Source organism: Diceros bicornis, chromosome 35 (assembly GCF_020826845.1).
Source record: "Diceros bicornis minor isolate mBicDic1 chromosome 35, mDicBic1.mat.cur, whole genome shotgun sequence".
Lineage (NCBI taxonomy): Eukaryota > Metazoa > Chordata > Mammalia > Perissodactyla > Rhinocerotidae > Diceros > Diceros bicornis.
In genome coordinates, this window is record NC_080774.1 from 20316913 (window position 1) to 20336933 (window position 20021).

The 20021-nt window shown below is 46.9% G+C and overlaps 1 protein-coding gene across 1 annotated transcript in view; it reads left to right on the forward strand.

Moving 5' to 3' along the window:
• SEZ6L (seizure related 6 homolog like) overlaps positions 1–20021 on the forward strand; it is a 229048-nt gene that overhangs the window by 24421 nt on the left and 184606 nt on the right. Inside the window, exons 3-4 of the mRNA XM_058531094.1 lie at positions 18320–18877; positions 19374–19484. Coding sequence (XP_058387077.1) covers positions 18320–18877; positions 19374–19484 — 669 coding nt within the window. The remainder of the gene's footprint in view (positions 1–18319; positions 18878–19373; positions 19485–20021) is intronic.

The window sequence follows — 20021 nt, forward strand, 5'->3', positions numbered from 1 at the left end:
CATCAGGACTGAGAGAGGCAGCATTGCAACGGATGTTATAGATATTAAAAAGCTCATTAGGGAATATTACGAACAATGTTATACTAATAAATTCAACAACTCAGGTAAAATGGACAAATTCCTTGGAAAATGCCGACCAAAGCTCACTCAAGAAAAAAATGGATTGCTTGAGTAGCCCTGTATCTATTAAAGAACTTGAATTGGTAGTTAAAAACCCTCCTGCAAGGAAAATTCCAGGCCCAGATGACTTTCCTGGTGAATTCTACCAAACATTTACGGAAAAAAAAAAAATACAATTAAACATAAAGAGTTTTGGAAAATAGGAGAAAAGGGAACTTCCCAATTCATTCAGTGAGGCCAGCATTACCATGATACCAGAATCAGAGGAAGGCATTACAGAGAAGAAACTTCAGATCAGTGTCTCTCATGAACACAGACACACAATTTTTTCTTTTTTTTTGGCTAGGAAGATTGGCCCTGAGCTAACATCTGTGCCAATCTTCTTCTATTTTGTATGTGGGACGCTGCCTCAGCATGGCTTGATGAGCAGTGTGTAGATTTGCTTCTGAGATCCGAACCTGAGAACCCCAGGCCACCAAAGCAGAGCGCATGAACTTAACCACTATGCTACTGGGCCAGCCCTGACACATGCATTTTTAACAAAGTTTTAGTAAATCAAATCCAACAATATATAAAAAGGATAATTCATACTGACTAAATGTAGTGTATGCCAGAAATGCAGGATCAATTTAAAATTTGAAAACCAATAAATGGAAATCACCATATTAAGGGACTAAAAGAGGAAAATTAGATGATTTTTTCAAAAGATGCAGAAAACATGTTTGGCAAAATTCGCCGTCTATTCCTAATAAAAATCCTCATCAAACCAGGGATAGAAAGGAACTTTAACCTGCCAAATGGCATTTAGAAAAAAACCCTACAGCCATCATTATCCTTAATGGTGATGGACTGAATGCTTTCCCTCTTAGGTGGGGAATGAAGCAAGGGTTTCTGCTCACATTATGTTCAACATTGTACATGAGGTTCTAGTCAGGGCAAAGAAGAAAAAAAAATGAAAGGCATATAGATGGGAAAAGAGGAAGTAAAACTAGTGTTAATTGCAGAAGGCATGACTATCTCCATAGAAAATCCTAAGGATTTTGCAAAGAAAGAATCCTAAGGAATCTACAAAGAAGGTACCAGAACTAACAAGTGAGTTTACAAGGTTGATATACAAAAAATGAATTGTATTTTTATAAACTAGTAAGAAGCCTTTGGAAGTTGAAATTAAATAATACTACCACTATAGCATGAAAAATATGAAATAATGATAAATTTGACAAAAGATATTCAAGACCTGTACTCTGAGAACTATAAAATATTGTTGAGAGAAATTAAAGAAGGCATAAATAAATGAGAAAATAAACCATGTTTAGGGGTCAGAACATTTAATATCGTTAAGATATCAGTGCTCCCCACATGGACCCACAGTTTCAGTGCGATCCCAATCAAAACCTCAGTAGGCCTTTTTGCAGAAATTTGCAAGAAGATTATGTAATTCCTATGGAAGGGCAAAGAACCTAGAAAAGCAAAAATCATTTTGAAAAAGAAGAACGAAATTGGAGGACCTAAGCTGCTTGATTTTAAGATGTATTATAAGGCTACAGTAATCAAGACACTATCCGTGTGGTATTGGCAGAAGAATAGACATATAGATCAATGGAATAGAATAGAGCTGAGAAATAAACCCACGCATATACAGTCAATTGATTTTCGATAAACCTGCCAAGGCAATCCAATGGGGAAAGGACAATCTTTTCATTAAATTGTGCTGAAACAAGTGGACAGTCAAAAAAAAAAAAGAACCTTGACTCTCACTTCAAACCATATACGAAAATTACTCAAAATAGATCATAGACCTAAATGTAAGAGCTGAAATTACAAAACTTCCAGGACAAAACATAAGAGAAACTCTTTGTGGCCTTGGATTTGGCACAGGTTTTTAAAATATGACACAAAAGCACAAACTATAAAAGAAAATATCAATTAGTTGGACGAGATCAAAATTTAAATATTTTGCTCTCTGGGATACACTTGTGAAAATGAAAAGGCAAACCACTAATTGGGAGAAAACATTTATAGAACACATATCCAATAAAGATTCTGTCTCTAGAATATATAAAGAACTCTTACAACTCAATAATTAAAAATTACCCCAAAAAATAAGTAAAAGATTTGAACATATACTTCACCAAAGAAGATACAGGGATGGCAAATAAGCACATGAAAAGATGCTCAAAATCATGGGTCCTTAAAAAATTGAAAATTAAAACCACTGTGAGATACCACTATACACCCACTAGAACGGGTTAAATTAGAAAAATGGATCATACCAAGTGTCGACAAGGATGGTAAGTGACCGGGACTCTTACACTCTGCTAGTGGCAATGTACAATGGTACAACCACTTTGGAAAACCATTCGGTAGTTCCTTAAGTAGTTAAATATACACCTACCATATGATATAGCCATTCCACTCCTCCATATTTACCTAAGAGAAATGGAAACCTGTGCTCTCACAATGACTTGTATGCAAATTTTTGTAGCCATTTTATTTGTAGTAGCCAAAAAGTGGAAACAATCTGAAACAATCAGTAGGTGAGTGAGGAGACAAATGTGATACATTCATACCATGGAACACGGCTGGTGTCTTGATCCTTCTGATTCGTCTAGCAGATTTCAGCACATTCCCTTTACAGCACCAGACTATAGGGGAAGTCTGCTCAACATCAGAGAGCTTAAAATAAAGCGCTCTGCGGGTATACCCTAAAATCTTTACAGACCCACTCCAGGCCTTTGTGTCCCCAACACCCGGAGGCCATATCTCCACCCAGACTGAAAGATCCAGGCCTGTTTCCATAAACTTATGGAGTTTCATTTGTTTCAGTACATCCTATTCCTTAAGAACGTTAAGTAAGCATGATTTATCCTCATACCTTTGCAAAATAGAAAAAAAAAAAGGTCTTCGTCTAACCACACATAGGAATTTTGGCTTGGGAAATATGGTCATCAGGCTTGGTTTGAATTCCTACCTTACTTCTCTTGGTTGTCTTTTCCCTCATTTCTGATTTCTTGAGTCCCTTTGACTATTCAGGGACAAGTGGTATATTACTATATAAGATAATGTGGGTTCAAATCCTGGCTCTTCTGCTTACTAGCTGTGCGACCTTGGGAAGATTATTTCACTTCCCCGTGCCCCGGTCCTTTCACTTGGAAAACAGTAATAATCAGAGCACTACTACCTGGAGCTGTTGAGTGCACGTAAAGCTCTTAGCATTGGGCCCGTAAGTGGTCAATAAATATTTGCTATTCTTAGTAAATAAATCCGGTTTTGGGACAGGGTCTAAATGTCTTATTCACCTTACCACACTATGTTAAAATGACCAGACTCAATACATGATCTTCCAGACGGAGATTGCATTTTAACATGGTCTTGTTACAGGAAATAGATTCTGACTGAGATTTCAGGCCTGATCAAATCCGGCTGAGTGAAGAGGGGCTGGGGCAGCCATTACTGTCTGGGACCATATTGTGTCCTAATTACAACGTGCATCAGAACTACATGAGAAGCTCATTAAAATTAGCATCCCTGAGGGATGGGGCTGGGAATCTGCATCCTAACAAACCCTTCAGACAATTCGCATTTCCAAGAAAGTTTTAGAAGCCCCGCCTACAGCATGCATATCAGAATATACACTCTTTTTTCACGATCTCTTGCTATTACATTCTTACATATCTTTCTCCTCAATATCTTTGCTTTTTTGGGAGGATGAAGGAATAATGCTTTAAAAAAACCTGAATTACCTGGAAATTCTTTTTTCTTCTTATTTTGTTCTTCTCAGGACTTGTATAGATGCATTTTTTATTTTTATACCTTGGCAGTAATGTATATGTACAATTTTGTATCCTGCATCCAATTAACATTATACCATATGTATTATTTCATCCTGCTACAGTTTTTTCTTGTGCCTTCTCTTCCTCATCCCTTTCTTCTCTGTCCCAGTAACCATGTAATGTGGCTCGATAAATATGCCCATGTACACACTCATACCATCTTATTCAAATACATAGTTATATACATGGAATTTGGGGAGTTTGATATATCTTTGGTTTCTCTTACTGTATGTATTTTATAGGCGTTCTGAAATGTTTTTTCTGAAAGCTAAATGAAAAAATAAAGGATGTGGTTAATCTATGCCTGTGCTTAAAGCTTCCCATAAGATCTCTACAGTGGAGAAAATTGCATTACATTAATGAGGATCATATTTACTCTTAGCCTCACCTGCAATTATTGGGTGAACTCGGGTCTCCTTAGTTCATTACCACCATTAGTGCCTGTCAATAACAGAGAGTGTGCCTGGAATGCACAAGCACCTGGGAGCTCTGGAGGTCTCATCCCCTCTAGCTGAGGGTGGCTCTGGCCTGAAAGGTGGAAGGCTGGGTCCTGATCATATGAGTTACCGCAACTTGGGTCTATCCCCTGGCTTCAGTTGCCCCAGCTGTAGAAGATGGCTAGTAGACCAAGGCAGTGTTTCTCTCAGTGTGCCCTGTGGACCACTGTGCCCTGTGGAGCACAGCACACTAGTTAAAATGCAGATCCCCAGGCCTCCCCCTAGGGCTCACCCCATTGAACCACAACCTGGGGTGGGGCCCAGGAGGTTGCATGTTTAGCAAGTCTCGCAGTTGGATCTCATGTAATATTAAAGGTTGGGAACAACAGAGTCCTACAGTTAAGCATCCTGTGCAACTGACTTCTAAACTTCTCTTTGTTCTTTGTCAGTCCCAGCTAGCCAGTGTGGTCCTCACCTGTTCCTGCAGGAGCCACACCAGGCTCCAGGGAGAGGACTCGCTGACCTGGCTATCTGCATAGCTGCTGCATGGCCTCCCACAGCTCACAGACACAAGCCAGAGTGACCATGGCTGGCCTGCCTCATAACAGCTCAGACCTCAGGAAGCCATCCACTCCAGACCTGGCTCCAGTCTGCAGAGGGTAGACTGACATCTATCCAGCCTCCTCTCCAGTCCATATAGGGCCCTGTCTTGCTTCCTAGAGCCTGAGATTAAGGCTGAAATCCTAGATGCCCAGCACACACCAGGAGCCCAGTGCAAGTCTGATAAATGAGTAGAGTTGTGAGTGAGTGGATAATATAAGGCGTGTGGAGTGGGATCTTCTGTGCAAGGCAGATAGTGGTGGACAATAAATACTTGTTGGACAAATGTGTATCACTAAATGAAATTCAAATACCTGGCACATAGTAGGTATTTTAAATGCTGTTGTGGTAGATACACTTGGTAGTCTCCCCTCTTCCTTATCCCTTCAGCTTCTAATATTTCATTGTGCTGGCTCCCAACTGTTAGCATCTTCATCTCATTCCTGGAGGGCTTTCTCTACTGTCTGCCAGCAGAGCAGGCCAGAAGTCCTGGGGCGTTAGCTCGGGACCTCCAGCAGTCCTGGAAACAAGGACTGACTGAAGCTGGTGTATAAATACCCCAGCTCCCTCACCATGCAGGAGGATAACTCTGAGACGTGGGTCTCCCAGAAGTCCCTGATGTGATAGAGCCCCAGTTGCGCACAGTGGTCATTTGCTTGATAATGCTCCCATTTTCTGGGGGGTGGGGGGAGTTCCTTCCCCTTCCTTGTCTCACTTCTCCACTTCACTACTGGTATTTCCCAGGACCACCTCCCAAATCAACTACTTGCACCCAACTCCTTGCCTCAGTGTCCTCTTCTGAGGGACCTCACACTAGGATGGTTGTCAAATGGATGAATGACTAAATATTTAATTAATCGAGCTAGAGGGCTAAAATACTATATGCTTAAACCATTAAGCCTTTGTAGGAGGTTGCTGAATGAATAGCTTCCAATAAATGGAAAACATTCAAGATAGACCCCTACAAATATAGTACTTGAATTTCTGGTAGGAAAGTGTTTTTTGAAAGGTTGAATGGATGAATGAATGAATGACCATCAATAGGAGTCAAGAGCTAGAAGTCTATGTCCTCGTGTATAGTCAGTGTTCAATAAATGCTTTTCATACGGATGGGACGGAAAAGGAAAGAGAGAGGGAAGAAAAAGAAGGAGATAAGAAAGGAAGGGAGAGAAGAAGGAAGGAAGGAGAAAGAGAGGAAGTGAAGAGGAAGTCTCCGAGGCTTGGAGCCTGAAGTGGCCAGGCACCGAGCGCTCCCGAAGGGGCCTGTAAGACCCCACGTGGTCTGGTTTCTGCTCAGGCCCCAGCATCCCCCTGCACCACTCACTTCCTTCTTCATAACACTCCACTTCAGCTGCCTGTCAGTTCCAGCTCTCCACAAATGCTGTTTTCTGAGCCAGGAATGATCTCCTACTAATGATCTCCTGCCTACTTACCTCCTGAGACTCCTAACGTCCCAGCTAAGAATTTGCTTCCTCAGGGAAGCCTACCAGACCTCCTCATCAGGCCAAGTATATATATAACAATAACAGTTTTTATTTCACCTGGTATTTCCCACTTACGCAATTAGTCGTTTAATGGTTGACTCCCCCCAATGGAATGGAAGCTCATCATATTCCCAGTGCCCATCACAGGACCTGGCACATATGAAGAGCTCAATAAATATTTAATGAATGACACAGGCATGGCACCTGGCCCAGCTTTAACCTTAGAACCAAGGCTTTCCTGGGCAGAGTCAGGGTTGTAGGAATTGTCACCCACAAACACACTGTTCCCACCCCCATAGCACCCCAAATCAGCCAAATGGCAAAAAGGCACCCAAAATCTGGGAAAAGCCTTTGACAAGTCATCTTAGAATAGTGACAGCTTCTGTCCCAGCCAGCACTGTCACAGGCAGCTTAATTATGGTAATTAGGACCCACATTAAAACATGATTATAACATAAAATTGGAATTAGCTGTATAACACATCCAAATTTTTCAGTATACTTATTGATTTTCTTCCCTTGTTAATCAGAGGGCCACAGTAAATGCAGATAGATCTGGTATAATTAAAACTGAGCCTGTAAATGCTAGTGAAATTCCTAATTAGCGTCTGTCTCTTGTTACGGATAGCGAGGTGAGGTTGTATATTTTTACAGGGACCATAATCAGGGCGTTCATATTTCTTTTCTGGATCCTTAGGTGGGGCAGGCCACACTGTTCTCTTTCCTTTTTAAGAACAAAAAGATTTGTAAAAAACGTTTGGAAAAAAGATGCAAGTTGTGAAGACATCTAAGAGATGCCTAAATAAGAAGTGGTTGGTTTAAGGAAAAAAATTAGTCAAACTTGGTGATTGGAGATGTGTAGAAAACAAAACCAATTGAACTGAATTGCTCTCTTTTCTGTGCAGTGGAGTGACATTGAAATTAGGCAACCTTGAGTTCACACCTTAACTCTGCTATTTATTAGCTCTGGGATCTTGAACCAGTTTTGCTTTGCCTCTCTGGGCCTCAGTTTCCTCCTCTGTGACATGGGGATAACGGTAGAGCCTATCTCAGAGGGTGATTGGGAGGATTAAAGAGATTGCAAATTTTGCAGCATGTAGTAATACTTTAATAATTAGGAGTTGCTATCACGTTCCTCTTCATCATCATCATTGTCATCATCATCACCACCATCATCTTTATCAGCATTAACATCATCATTATTATTTTCATCCAATGAAGAGAAGGCAGGGGAGACACTGTGACTTCGGATTCAGGCGGCACTCCAACCTGTTCCACTTATAAGGTACGCAAACTCAGACAAGTCATTATATTCTTCTCAATTTGTTTCCTCATTTATAAAATGATCACAAATTTCAAGGGGATGTTGGGGATGTGATGAGGGATGTGGAGCTAGCCATTTGAGCAGTGTTGATTCTCTATCTCCAATATCCAGTCTCGCACCCTCAGCAGACTGCCTTGGTAGTGGTATATCTCATGCATGTGTAGAATATAAAATAAAGAACATCCAGGTTTCTGATAATAAGCCTTCACTCAGAGCCTTGCTATTGGCTTTTCTGTACTGCCTGCTACAAGGCCCATGTCCCATTGCCATGATCTTAATGGCTGGGAAGTGTTTCTGTCATCTGTATGTGTGAAAGAGACAGTAGAGCTCGTCAAATATTCCATGTGCCCCTCTGCGTTTCCCAGCCTCCCTTGTAGTTAGAGTGAGGCCATGTGACTCCTTCTGACCAATAGAGTGTGAGCAGAAATATGTCCTTTCCATTTGGAGGGCGTTAAAGAGCAGCGGCCAGAAAACCACATGGATGGACAATATAACTACAAGATGGAAGGGACCTGGATCATCAAGTCACTGCAGGGAGGACAGCTGTCCTATAGAACAGCTGAATCCCTTACAGGACTTCTGTGAGTGAAAAATAAACCGTTGTTGCATTAAGCAACTGAAGTTTTGGAATTTCTGTGTTATAGCAGCATCATCTAACCTATGCTGATTAATACAGTCTCCACAATCAAGTCCACTTTCTCATGTGTGCCGTTTGCTCTGAATGCACTCATGGCTTGTTGGCTATTGGCCATTCGCAGACTGATGGACCTTCTTCCAGAACAAATTTTGGGTAGACTAAAGGGGAACTGGGACTTCTGAGTCCAGAGATTTGCCATGATGCTCACGCCCCTCTCTGCAATCTGCAGCTGGTCCCCCACTGTTCAGATGGCTGGAAGGAAGAAACACGGAAAACCAAACACATCAGGGTCTTTGTATAGCTCTTTCACAGCCACAAAACCTCTATACATACTGGGCTGCCCAATGGAATTGATATGTCGAATATCAAGGGCATCTATTGTTTTTCCTGGACCAGAATCCACAGCCGTCTTTATTTTGATATCAGCACCTTAGTTTTATTTTGAGAACCGCTCACTGGATGCCATCCTGGTGGGCTTGTCAATCAAAAGGCTTTAGCTTTTGGTAAAAGTGGCACATTACCCAACCTGGGTAGTGATTCCCACCAAGTGCACCCTCTTGAAAGGACTGAGGAGGGTCCCTGCTTCCTGATCCCTAGAAGTGCTGTGGTGCTGTCCCCAGCCCTGCTTTCTCAACTCTTCTTTGGTCTGTGAGACGCTCCTATCCTTCTAATAAAGCCCTCCCATGTTTTTCCGGCTGAATTTAGCCAGCATCAGCTCCTTTTCATCAAAGAGTCCCAAGTAATACAGAGTAATGAATGTTATCCAATAATGACTAAGCCACCGTCATATGCTGGTGCCATGCTGGATTCTATCACCCTGTTATTCTAAGTTGGGAATGAATTTCATGATTTATGGACTAAAAAAGCATAATTCAGAGGTTAAGTAAAATGTGGACTCATTTACTCATTCAACAAAGTGCTAATTATGGGCAAATGCATATCTAGAGGTGCTGGGGATATAGGAGTGACCAAAATAGACCAAAATCTCTCTCTCCTGAGACTGAGATTCTAGTTGGAGGAGGCAGATGTAAATAACACAAACAATAAGAACATAGAGGAGTCAGATGCTCGGAAATGCTATGAGGAGAAATAAAGCAAGACAGGACTGAGAGCACGTAATATAGGGGCGGGATAAAGAGGGTTGCAATTTTAAACCCACTGGTCAGGGAAGACTTCACTGAGATTTGAGCAAAACCTGGAAAACAAAATCGTGTGTTTTCTTGTTCTGGTTTCCAAATTCCATTTTGCAGGTGACTTTGTTTGTAGGGCTGTTGTGGGGACAGGACCTGACACTTAAAAAGTACGCAGTAAACATCAGCGGGAAAGCAAGTGCGAAGAAGCCATTGGAATGCCAAGTCAGCGCTCATTTGGTGTGTGGAGAGCTCCAGCATCACCCTCCCGTCCTGAACCATCACTTTGGGGCTGCTGTGTCCCTGAGGCCCCAGGTAAAGCCCCTCCTCCTTCAGGCCCTGAAACTGCTGAGGTTGTGGCTTCCCAGGCTGGTTTGCAGTCACCAGACTCCCATCTCCTAGGCTGCTGTAATTAGGGAACTTGGGCAGCCCCAGCTGCCGGCTGGTCCCCTGCTCCTGCCTCCTAGTCACTGCTCTGGAAGAACTGGGGGAGAAGGAGAGAAAGAAAGGGAGAGAGACAGAGAGAGGGAGGGAGGGAGGGAGAGGGAGAAGTACAGAAGACAGGGCACAGAGACGGAGGGAAAACTCACCCCCAAGCCTGAGAGAGGCAGATGGAACTCCTCTGCAGTGGGTTCTGTCCCCAGTGGCAGGTACTTCTAATATCTCCCGTTCCTACCTGCTGCCCCAACCCACCTACAGTCGAGAAATACTCAAGGGAATGGGCTCTGGACAGAGGTGGACCTGGGTTCAAATCCCACTCTGCCATTGCCCGGACATGTGAACGTGGGCAATCTCACCACTTTCTGGGTCTCATCTGCATCATGCCAGCTTCATAGCTTAAATGAGGATTGTGATGTGATGCACGGAGAGCACCCAGCTGTGTGCCGAATATGTAGTGCAAGGGTCTTGGCTCAGTCATGGCTCTGGGTCCTTGGGTTCAGCTCCCAGGAGACCCTGGTCCCACACCTTCACACAGAACCGGGGTTAGGACACTGAATGGGAACCTTAAGCCCAGTGGCTAAGGCAATTGGGATGACCTGGGGTGCTTTAAAGAATACAGATGCCTGGGCTCACTCCCAGAGAGTCTAACTTGGAGTGCAGCCTGGGCATCAGAATTTCTAAAAGCTCCCAGGGGATTCCAAGGTGCAGCCAAGGCTGAGAAGCACTGCCGGCCCAGGGCTTTGATTTAAACCCCCCACAGTTATTCTCAAAGAGTGAGATACACTCAGACACCGTGCCCTTCGGCAGCCTCTAGGACCATCTGATTTTTTTTTTTCTAATTTGATTCAACGAGCATTTACTGAGCACCTACTGTGTTCCTGGCACAGTGTTAGACACTGGATAAAGCATTGTTCCTGCCCTCAGGTAGCTTGGTGTCTGGGTAACCATACTGTGGATAAATGCTATGCTCCGGGAAGCCATGGGAGTGGGGAGGAGAGAAGCCTCACCCAGATTGGGGGATGGGTGGGAAAGGCGGGGTTTGCGGGGTCACACCTAAGCTTCAACTCGAAAAAATGAGTAGCAGCTGGCCTGGGAGAGATGCGGAAGGAAGGGGGCCAGAATAACAGGGGCAAATGTGTGGTGGCATGAAACAGCAAGGGGGGAGGGACGCAATGCAGAGGGGGATAGCCTACAGGCAGGTCTGTGTGACAGGAGGACAAAGGGCTGGAAAGGAAGCTGGATAGCAGAGACCTTATAGCCCTGCCAGGACCCCTGCCCTTCACATTATGGGCACTGCAGAGCTTAAGGTTAAGAGGCGGCTTTTATCCTGTGCCTAAGAATTCAGGGTTCGGCTGCTGTTGAGAGCTGAGGGGTGGGCATCCGGAGAAGGAAAAGCCTTTGTTTGGCAATTTTCCCCCGGGCAATTTTATTCCATTCCGTTCCATCATGTAGAAACTTGAAGTTATCGGGAGAACATCACTGCCATGGTAACGGTAAGAGAAACAAACAAGGCAGGCATTGTATAAAATTGTCCGTAAAGTCTGTTTATTTTTCATACCATTATTTTAATAGGTGGGGATGGCAGTGAAGGGATGAAGAAGGGCAAGCTTTCAGGGGCCGCTAACATTGCCTTTTCTTGGAACGACTTGAAATGCTCACAGACACGCAGACACGGGCACTTAGCTCATGTCTCTGGCGGGGAACGCCCGCTGGTTTAGGATCTCACTGCTGGGAAGCACCACCTGTTCCTGGATCCAAAAGGCAGGGTTGCCAAGTGGTTATAAACTTGAGCAGGAGGTCGGACGGCCCTGGGTGTGAGTCCCAGTTCTGTCACACTTACTGACTGGTGACTGTTGGCAAATTTCATCACCCCTCTGATCCTCTGCTTACTCATCTGCAAAGTGGGCGTCATTTGTTCATTCATTCATTCAATATTTAACAAGATTTCATTGAAAATCTCCCACGTGCTTTGTGCTGAAAAAGGTCTTGGCATTCATGGAGCTTAGAATCTAGTGGGAGAATACAGATAATATACCTGTAAACATGTAAGTCAATAAGAAAGATGATTTTGGATAGTGATACTTGCTAAGAAGGATTTAAAACTGAGGAAGTTCTCTCTGAAAAGGTGCCAATCCAGCTGCCCATTGAAGGATGAGAAAGAGCCAGCTGTGTATCTATCAGGAGGAAAGGCCTTCCAGGTGGGGAACAGCTAGAGCAAAGGCCTGAGTTTGGAATGTGTCCAACTGGAGCTTCAGAAAGGGAAGCACAAGGTAAGGTCAGAGAGGGCGGAGGGGCCAGATCCAGAGGGCCCTAGAGGCTAGGGTAGAAATTTGGGTTAAAATAATACAACGTCCTTGGGTGGTTGTGAGGATTAAATGAGATATCAGATGGTAAACTCGAAGCAGCTGCTTAGAAATATCAGCTTTTATTCTCACTGGGACAACTGTGCTGGAACTCATCGTTTCTTGGATGCAGAAGCTGATGCCATAGAATGATGGAATTTCAGAACTAGGAGGGCTTTGAGAGATTGTTTTTCTCAATTATTTTCCTTTTTCATATGGGTGAATTAAAGATCAGAGAGGGCAAGGGACTTTCAGCCAGCATACAGGCGTTAGCAGGGAAGTCTCCAGGCTCTGCAACTTCTACCCACTGTCCCTCGGGCCCCTGGACTCAAGCCCATCCCATGGTCTGTAAGGGGAAATTCCTTGGCCTCCGTTCCTGCTGATGCTGGGTGGTGTTTCCTTCTGGAGAACATGTGGGGTAATGGAAAAACACTGACCCTCTGAGCCTCAAAGTGTCCTCAGACATTACTCCTCTTCTCCCCACCCTCCTCTGTCCTCCTTGGGACAAAGGCTGGGCTTTGGCTGGAGAGCTGGGAAAAAGGGATGCTGGTCAGACCTGATGCAGCCTGGCCTTCTCAGTATTCCGTATTGAAGGGAGTGGTGAGCTTGGAGGGGAAGGCGAAGGGCTGAGGACGTTTCTGCAATTGAACAGAACAGCGCTGCCTTGGTTAATTTCAAGTGAGGCGAGTCACATGAAAAATGGGTGAGATTAGCCGGGTTCCTGATGGGCTTGGGAGTTCTACTTATTCAGTACCCTTAACCCCAGCTGGACTTTCTTCTGGGTCTAGACATACATAAATACATTTAATAAACCCTACTAGAGAAGAGCTTTTTACAGCATTTGGATTGTGCTTCTCACTTACAATATGTATAATATGTTATAATTGCTCCCGTTCGTTTGGGAGCACCTCCTACGGGATGGACACTTAGGTCAGCATTGAACATGCTTCCCGTCTCCTGCCGTTACAAAAACTCCAGGGCGTAGTTGCTACCATCCCTGGCTTTATACAGACAAGGAAACTGAGGTTTAAAGGTGACACATCTGGGAGGGAGCTCTGACACAACTCAGGCAGTCTGACCCCAAAAAACCTGCTGATTTCAAAGGACACAGGTGCTCATGGGGTCCCTAAACATGAAAGTCAGAATAACCCACAGGTTCATGCTCCTATGCAGATGTAAGCTGTTCTTTTTGGTCTGAAAAATGTACACGTCACAGTTTATATGTCAACAGCATATATAAATAGACACAATATCTTCAACTGATTTTTTCCCTCACCTTTGAGGCCCCAGAATACAAACCCAGGAAAATCTCCCAGCTGGGTTTGCAGGAACATCTCTGTGGGGTCTCATCAGATCCTATATGTTTGCCCCACTCCTTCACCCTCCTTCGTGTTTCTGACAGCGCGCTGGTTTCCCTTGTCGTCTCGCCAGACAAGCCTCTGGAGAATGCAAATCCATCTTGCAGGCTCACTTTGTATTCTGTAAACTTTCAGTTTGAAAATAGAGGCATTGTCTCCCTGTTGAATCTCTGCTGTGCACAGGCATTTCTCAAGAGCCAGGAAGGTGGTATAGACAGATCAAGCATTTCCAAGAAAACCAAAGAGGCATAACTGCTTGTTTTCCAGGTAATGTGGATGCACTGGATGGAGGTGGCTGTGTCACAGTTGATCATTCTCTTGTTAGCATTGGCCGGAGTGATGTGGTGGCCACAGGCTCCCTGCACGGGGCTGCACAGGCTCATCTTCAAGTGAAGAGGACTGAGTTGAAAACAGATGAAGGAGACGCTGATTGGATACTCTTCCTGCCCTTCAAAGACCAGGGTGTGTTTGTCTCCTGAGCTACACTATTGCCAGGTCTTTTTTTTTTTTTTTCCTTGTTACTCTCTCCTTCTCTTTCAAAATGTCTCCTTGTATATTTCATTTTTACTCCGAGACAAAAGATTTGTTTCTCTCTCATTTTTCCCCCCAGTGATAAAGACGTTCCCAACACCAGATGTTCCTGGGGGAGAAATGTGATGCTGGGTTTGGCTGGGACCGGAGTGTGGATGAGAATTGAAACTTCCAACATTGTATGTTGATGGGAGAGTTAATTACTGAGTACGGACTTCCTAGTGAACTCAAATTCAAGCCCCGGTTAATTATGATCTGTGTAGACAGACAAATGGCGTCACAAAATATGAAGATATTGGCTACATTTATTGCAACAACGCTGGTTCAGCCTCAGAGCCCTGCGCTTCCTGTGTCCTCAACCTAGAACGTGCTCTTTCCCAGACTTCACCTGGTTACCTCCTTCTCAACATTCACTTCTCTGCTTAGATGTCGCGTAGTCTGGGAGGCCATCCCCGACCACTCAAAAAGAACTTGCCTCCTTTAGTCTCAACTCATCCTGTTTTATCTTCCTTATGGAACTTAGAGCTCTCTGAAATTCTTATTTATTGAAGGTTTTACTGTCTATCTCTCACCTGTATAAGGTAAGCTCCAGAGAGCAGGGACTTTGTCTGTCTTGTTCATTACTGTATCCCCAGTGCCCAAAACAGTGTCTGGTACATAGAAGGTACTCAAAAAATATTTGCTGAAAGGATGGATGGGTGGATGGGTGGATGGATGGATGAATGGAAGGATGGATGGATGGATGGATGGATGGATGGATGGATGGATGGACAGATGGAGAATTTACTACATGCAGTGTGCACTATCTTAAGTACTTTATAAGAATTGTCTCATTTAATCTTAAATCTTAAAGCCTTTCATTGCAACAGTGTCAGAGAGGTTAAGTCAGTTGTTCAAGGTCACACAGCTATTAGTAGGAGAGAAACAATTCAAATTCCAGTCTGTCAGCTTTCAAAGCTCACTTTTAACCATCTTGCTATACTGCCTCCCCTGGCATAGAACATTAATTTTGGAAAGGATTTGGTGCTCTTGTTGCCAGACTTCACTAGACTGTCAGCTCTAGAGAGCAAGAGATGGAGTCTGCTGCATCCACAGCACCTAGTACAGAGTTTAGCACCCAGTAGCCACTCCATAAACAGTAGATGCTTAAACAATATTTATAGACAGATGGATAGGTGGATGAGTGGGTAGGTGGGTGAGTGGATGGATGGATGGATGGTTGGATGGATGGATGGATGGATGGACAGATGGGTGGATGGATGAATGGAAGGGTGGATGGATGGATAAGTGGATGGATGGATAGGGAAATAGAGTCCCAGAGAGGCTGGTGACTCAGCTAAGATCACACAGCAATACAGCAGAGGAGGGATCAGAACTCAGAACTCCTAATCCAGTGCTCTCTTTCTCTCACAATATCAAACTTTTGAGAATGAAACTGAGTGTTCTCCTTACAGTCTGATCTGGGCTAAATGCTTTAGTTCATCAGCTCATGGGATCCTCTCTATAACCCTATGAAATAGATGCTATTGTGTCCCGGGGATATTATTACCCACTTGTGTCAATCAATGATAAGTGTTATTTTTATCTCATGATAAGAAGAGGAAAATAGGACTCGGAGAGGTTAAATAACTTGCGCTTCTTACCCAGCATGAAAAATTGAAGCCAGGATCTAACCCTTTGTCTCCACTGGACCAATTTTAACTGCATAAGAGCTGATTTATTAAGTGGTAACACATAAAGTGGGCAGAGTTGTGGGCACACATAGTCTGCTCTGCAGAGAAGCTGGGATTCTCTACCCGGGCAGCTGTGGGTAGCAGGAAGTCCACCCTGATGCCAGAATCTAGGCCAGAGGTGCCCTGTGATGGCAGAGAGAGCACAAGCCTGGACAAAACGTAGACCAAGTATATGATATTGAGCAAGTCACTGTGCCTCCCTGAACCTCAGTCTCCTCATCTGTAATATGAGTGCCAAAACTGTGACGGGAGAAGATTTTCATCTGCAAGCTGCTCTGGTCCCTTGCAGAATTCTATTCCTATCACGGTATTTCTTCTTGCAATAAAAACAAAACAAAAACAAAAACTTACTATTGCTCTTAGAGAATCCCCTTACATTCCCACCATCGCAGTTTCAAATCACCATGTCTGTGTCCCATTCTCTCAGGACTTTTCTCTGTGCCATGTTTCAGCTGGCGAAGGGATTAAGTCCCTGCCCATGTATTCAACGGGTTAATGGTTTACAGTGTCACTTCCTCCATATAAGAGACCTGTATGCAAGCAATGACCTTGTAGGGATCCAATGCCATTCTCAAAGGGAGTGACTCTGATGGTGGACTTTAAGTCATGGGGTCTACTGCTAACAAGGAGGCATTGAAGTGCCAGGGGACATCCACCGAATCACAGCATAGAGACAGCCACCAAATTCCTGGGGAGCAGTGTGCTGAGGGGGAATGGGTTCTGGCTCTGGACTCAGACTTGGCATTGAATCCGCCTCCTCCCCCCACTTCCTGGCCAAGTGACCTCAGCTAGGTTGTGACCCTCTTTGGGCTCAGGAACTTATCTGCCAGATAGAGACAACCACCTCTCACTGTCAGGATCATTAGGAAATTGAAATGAGCAACTGTGCACGGTGTGGTATAGCACCCTGCAAGCCGTAGACGCTCATGAACGTTAGTTTCCTTGCTTCCGAGTGTGGGGCTGGCCTATCTCTTTGCTTTTCTCTCACTCACTTTCTCCCTTTTCCTTTTCCTCTATCTTCCTTGCTTATTTGTGTTTCCATTCAACAAGTATTATTGTGCGCCTACGCATGCTAGCACCGTGCTGGTCCCGACTGGTTGGTGACGGTCAAGAAAGGCAGGGCTGCTTCTTACAGAGCTCTCAGCCTAATGCAGCAAAGCCATGGGGTGCTGCGTCTTCGCCAGAGGAGAAATCAGCTCTTATGAACCCCCTGCCTCAGCCTCCCCCTTTATAAAAGCCAATCGGCTTTACTGCCAGCAATGCAAACTTCTTGCAGCCAAAGATTGGGTTTTATTGGGGTCTCTGTAGCCCCCAGAGCCTGATGCAGATCTGGACCTGTAGGGAGCACCCTGTAAAAGAGCACTGAATGAATGAGTAAGTGGGAGAGCCCTGGGGGAGGGGAGTCTTCTGAACCCCTGGGCCGGAGTGCTCCCTCTCCCCTCCTGCCCTCCCCCACCCATTCTTTATAGGGACGCCCAGCTCCACCGCTCTGCTAAGGACATATTCCTCCCCGCTGCTGCTGTCTGCAACCTTCTCTCCATCTGCTCCCTCTGCCTGCTCCGGCTGCAATGTGTAGGGAGTGTGGCAAGGTGGAGCGGGGGGAGGGAGAGGCAGGGCTTCTAAATTGGGGCGAGAGGGCTGGGAAGCTGGCGGGGTCTGCAAAGGTAGTCCACACAGTCAGCCTCCGAGAGTGTGCACAGGCCCGTCCTCCACCTAGCCCTTGGTCAGGGCCTGTCCTCAAGCATCCATTGTTTGTCCCCCACCACCTCTATCTGTGGCAAAAAGACAAGTTGCTGAATATCAGGGCTGGGCAAGAGCACAGCAGATGAAGGTGGGCCTTGAACTCCAGCTCAGATGGGAGAAGGGGGTATACGTAACAGGGCTAAGGGGCTGAGCAAAAGGAAGCCTTGACCAGCCCTGGTGCCCTGTCTATAATGAGGGTGTGAAAGATAGAGCTCAGATTAGAACGTGGATAAATTTTAACTTATGGTCCTGGGTTGGGCTTCAGAGGGGTACCGAGCCCCCCAGTATTGGATTCACAATTTTGTGGCCATTTGTATTGTTCTAGGGAGACTGACAGCTCTCATCAGATCCAGAGTTTGAGACTTTCTAGGTTATGTGGACTCACTTTGGGAACACGGGAGGGCTGGCAGGGAAGAAGGCTGATTGGGACCCAGAGGGGCCTGGGAGGGTTGAAATACAGCAGAGAGAACTGGGATTGGGATGGATCTGGAAGGCTGAGCCTGGAAAGCTCTGGGCTGTTCACAGGCTGAAGGCTGCGCTCGGTTTTGAGGCCTCCATCTCACCGTCTGGAAAATGGTCGGGACGCTCTCCGGCCTCGCCTCCCCAGCGCAGGGCTGCTGCGAGCATCCGCCAAGAGGAACCGCTCGGGCCACAGGACACAAGGGGAATTGGCGTTCAACTTTGCAGGGCCGACGGGCCGGCGGCCAGAGGAGGCGGCTGGCACCGGGGCGCGGCGGCCCCTCTCCCTCGCCGCCCGCCCGCCCGCCCCCTCCCTCCCTGCGCTCGCTCGGCACAGACTCGGCCCCAGCCCCGCCCCTCCCGCTCGCTCCTCGCTCCTCGCTCGCTCGCTCGCCGGCTCCTCCTCACTCGCCCGCCCGCGCCCGGCGCAGCTCGGCCAGAGCGATCGCGGGCTGAGCGCGCGTCCGCCCGGGGGGCTCCGGCGGCTGCCCTGGCCCGCGGCCCCTCCCTCGCTCCCGCCTTCCCCTCCTCGCGCGCTGCCTCCCTCCTTCCCCGGCTCCCGCGCCGTCCGCCCGCCGCGCAGCCCCCGGCTCCGCGCCCCCCGCAGCCACGATGCCCGCGGCCCGGCCGCCCGCCGCGGGACTCGGCGGCATCTCGCTGCTCCTCGCTCTGCTCCTGGGGAGCCCCGCGGCAGCTCTGGCGGGAGGTAAGCGCCTCGAGGGGCGGGGCGGGGGAGGGGGCAAAGTTGCAGCGAGCGCGGGGCGTCTGGGGGTCGTGGCTGACCCCGCCGGGATGGGGAGCGGGGGCGGCCGCCCAAATTTGGGGCTGGGAACCGCGTCCCCTTGGCCCGGGCTGATGGAAGTGTGGAGGCGGGGATATGTCTGAAGGACTCGGGCGCTTCCCTGCTTAGGCTGCGGGCTCCCTTTCTGTCTTCCCGGCTGTGGGGCTGATTCCCCTTCGCAGCCCCAGAGAATCTCTTTGGAGTGGGGTCGCCTCCAACCCCAGATTCCCGGAGCTCTCTGCAACCGCACCCGGGGCTGGGTGCCAGATAATTCTCACCCTCTCGAGGAGAGGACGAGAAAGGGGGCAGCTGACTCGCCCCGCAACTGAAGACTAGACTCAAACTGCGTCCGGGGGCGTCGTAGTGCCGCTCCCTCCCACGCTAGGACCCTGTGCCTCCTTTAGGTTTATGCTGCCCATAGGGACTGGGTCCCTGGACCGATCCCAAGCAAGTGTCTGGAAGCCGAACTGGGTGTGGCTTTCGCCTTGAGGCCAGTGGAGGGGGCTCAGAACTTGGCGGAGGAGGGAGAGATGTAAGGTCATAGTTGGGAACCTGAGAGGACTCCCCTCTTCTTTCTCGCCCTAACAGCCTAGCATCTTTTAACACTATTATGAATTTGTGTGTGTGGGGGGGGGGTGCTAGTTTCACCCACCATGTGCTTGCCGGTCGGGAAGAGGGGTCCGAGTTTAGCGGAAGGTGGCAGCTCCTCCTTCCCAGACCTGGAGCCGCACCCTCGTCTCCATCCCGCTGAGGTCCCCAAAAAAAGTTGTGATGGGGGCTGGGGGGTGTAGAGAGGAGTACAGCACCTAACTCACCCAGAGCTAACCCCAAGAGCTTCGAGGGTCTCAGCAGGCCAGTGGGAGACCCAAGAGTGGACTGGAGCACTGGTAGACCACCCCATCTCGCCTTCTGAAGGGTCCAGCTCTTGTTCCCAGAAACGCGCTCCTCACGTGGGAAGAAGCAGGCAGTGGCAGGGTCTTCCCAGGCTGAAGATAGTCGGAGGGCGCGCGCTCTGCCCATCTGGAACGCCCTCTCTCTCGTTTGGAGCGTCGTGACCTGGAGTTGGGGG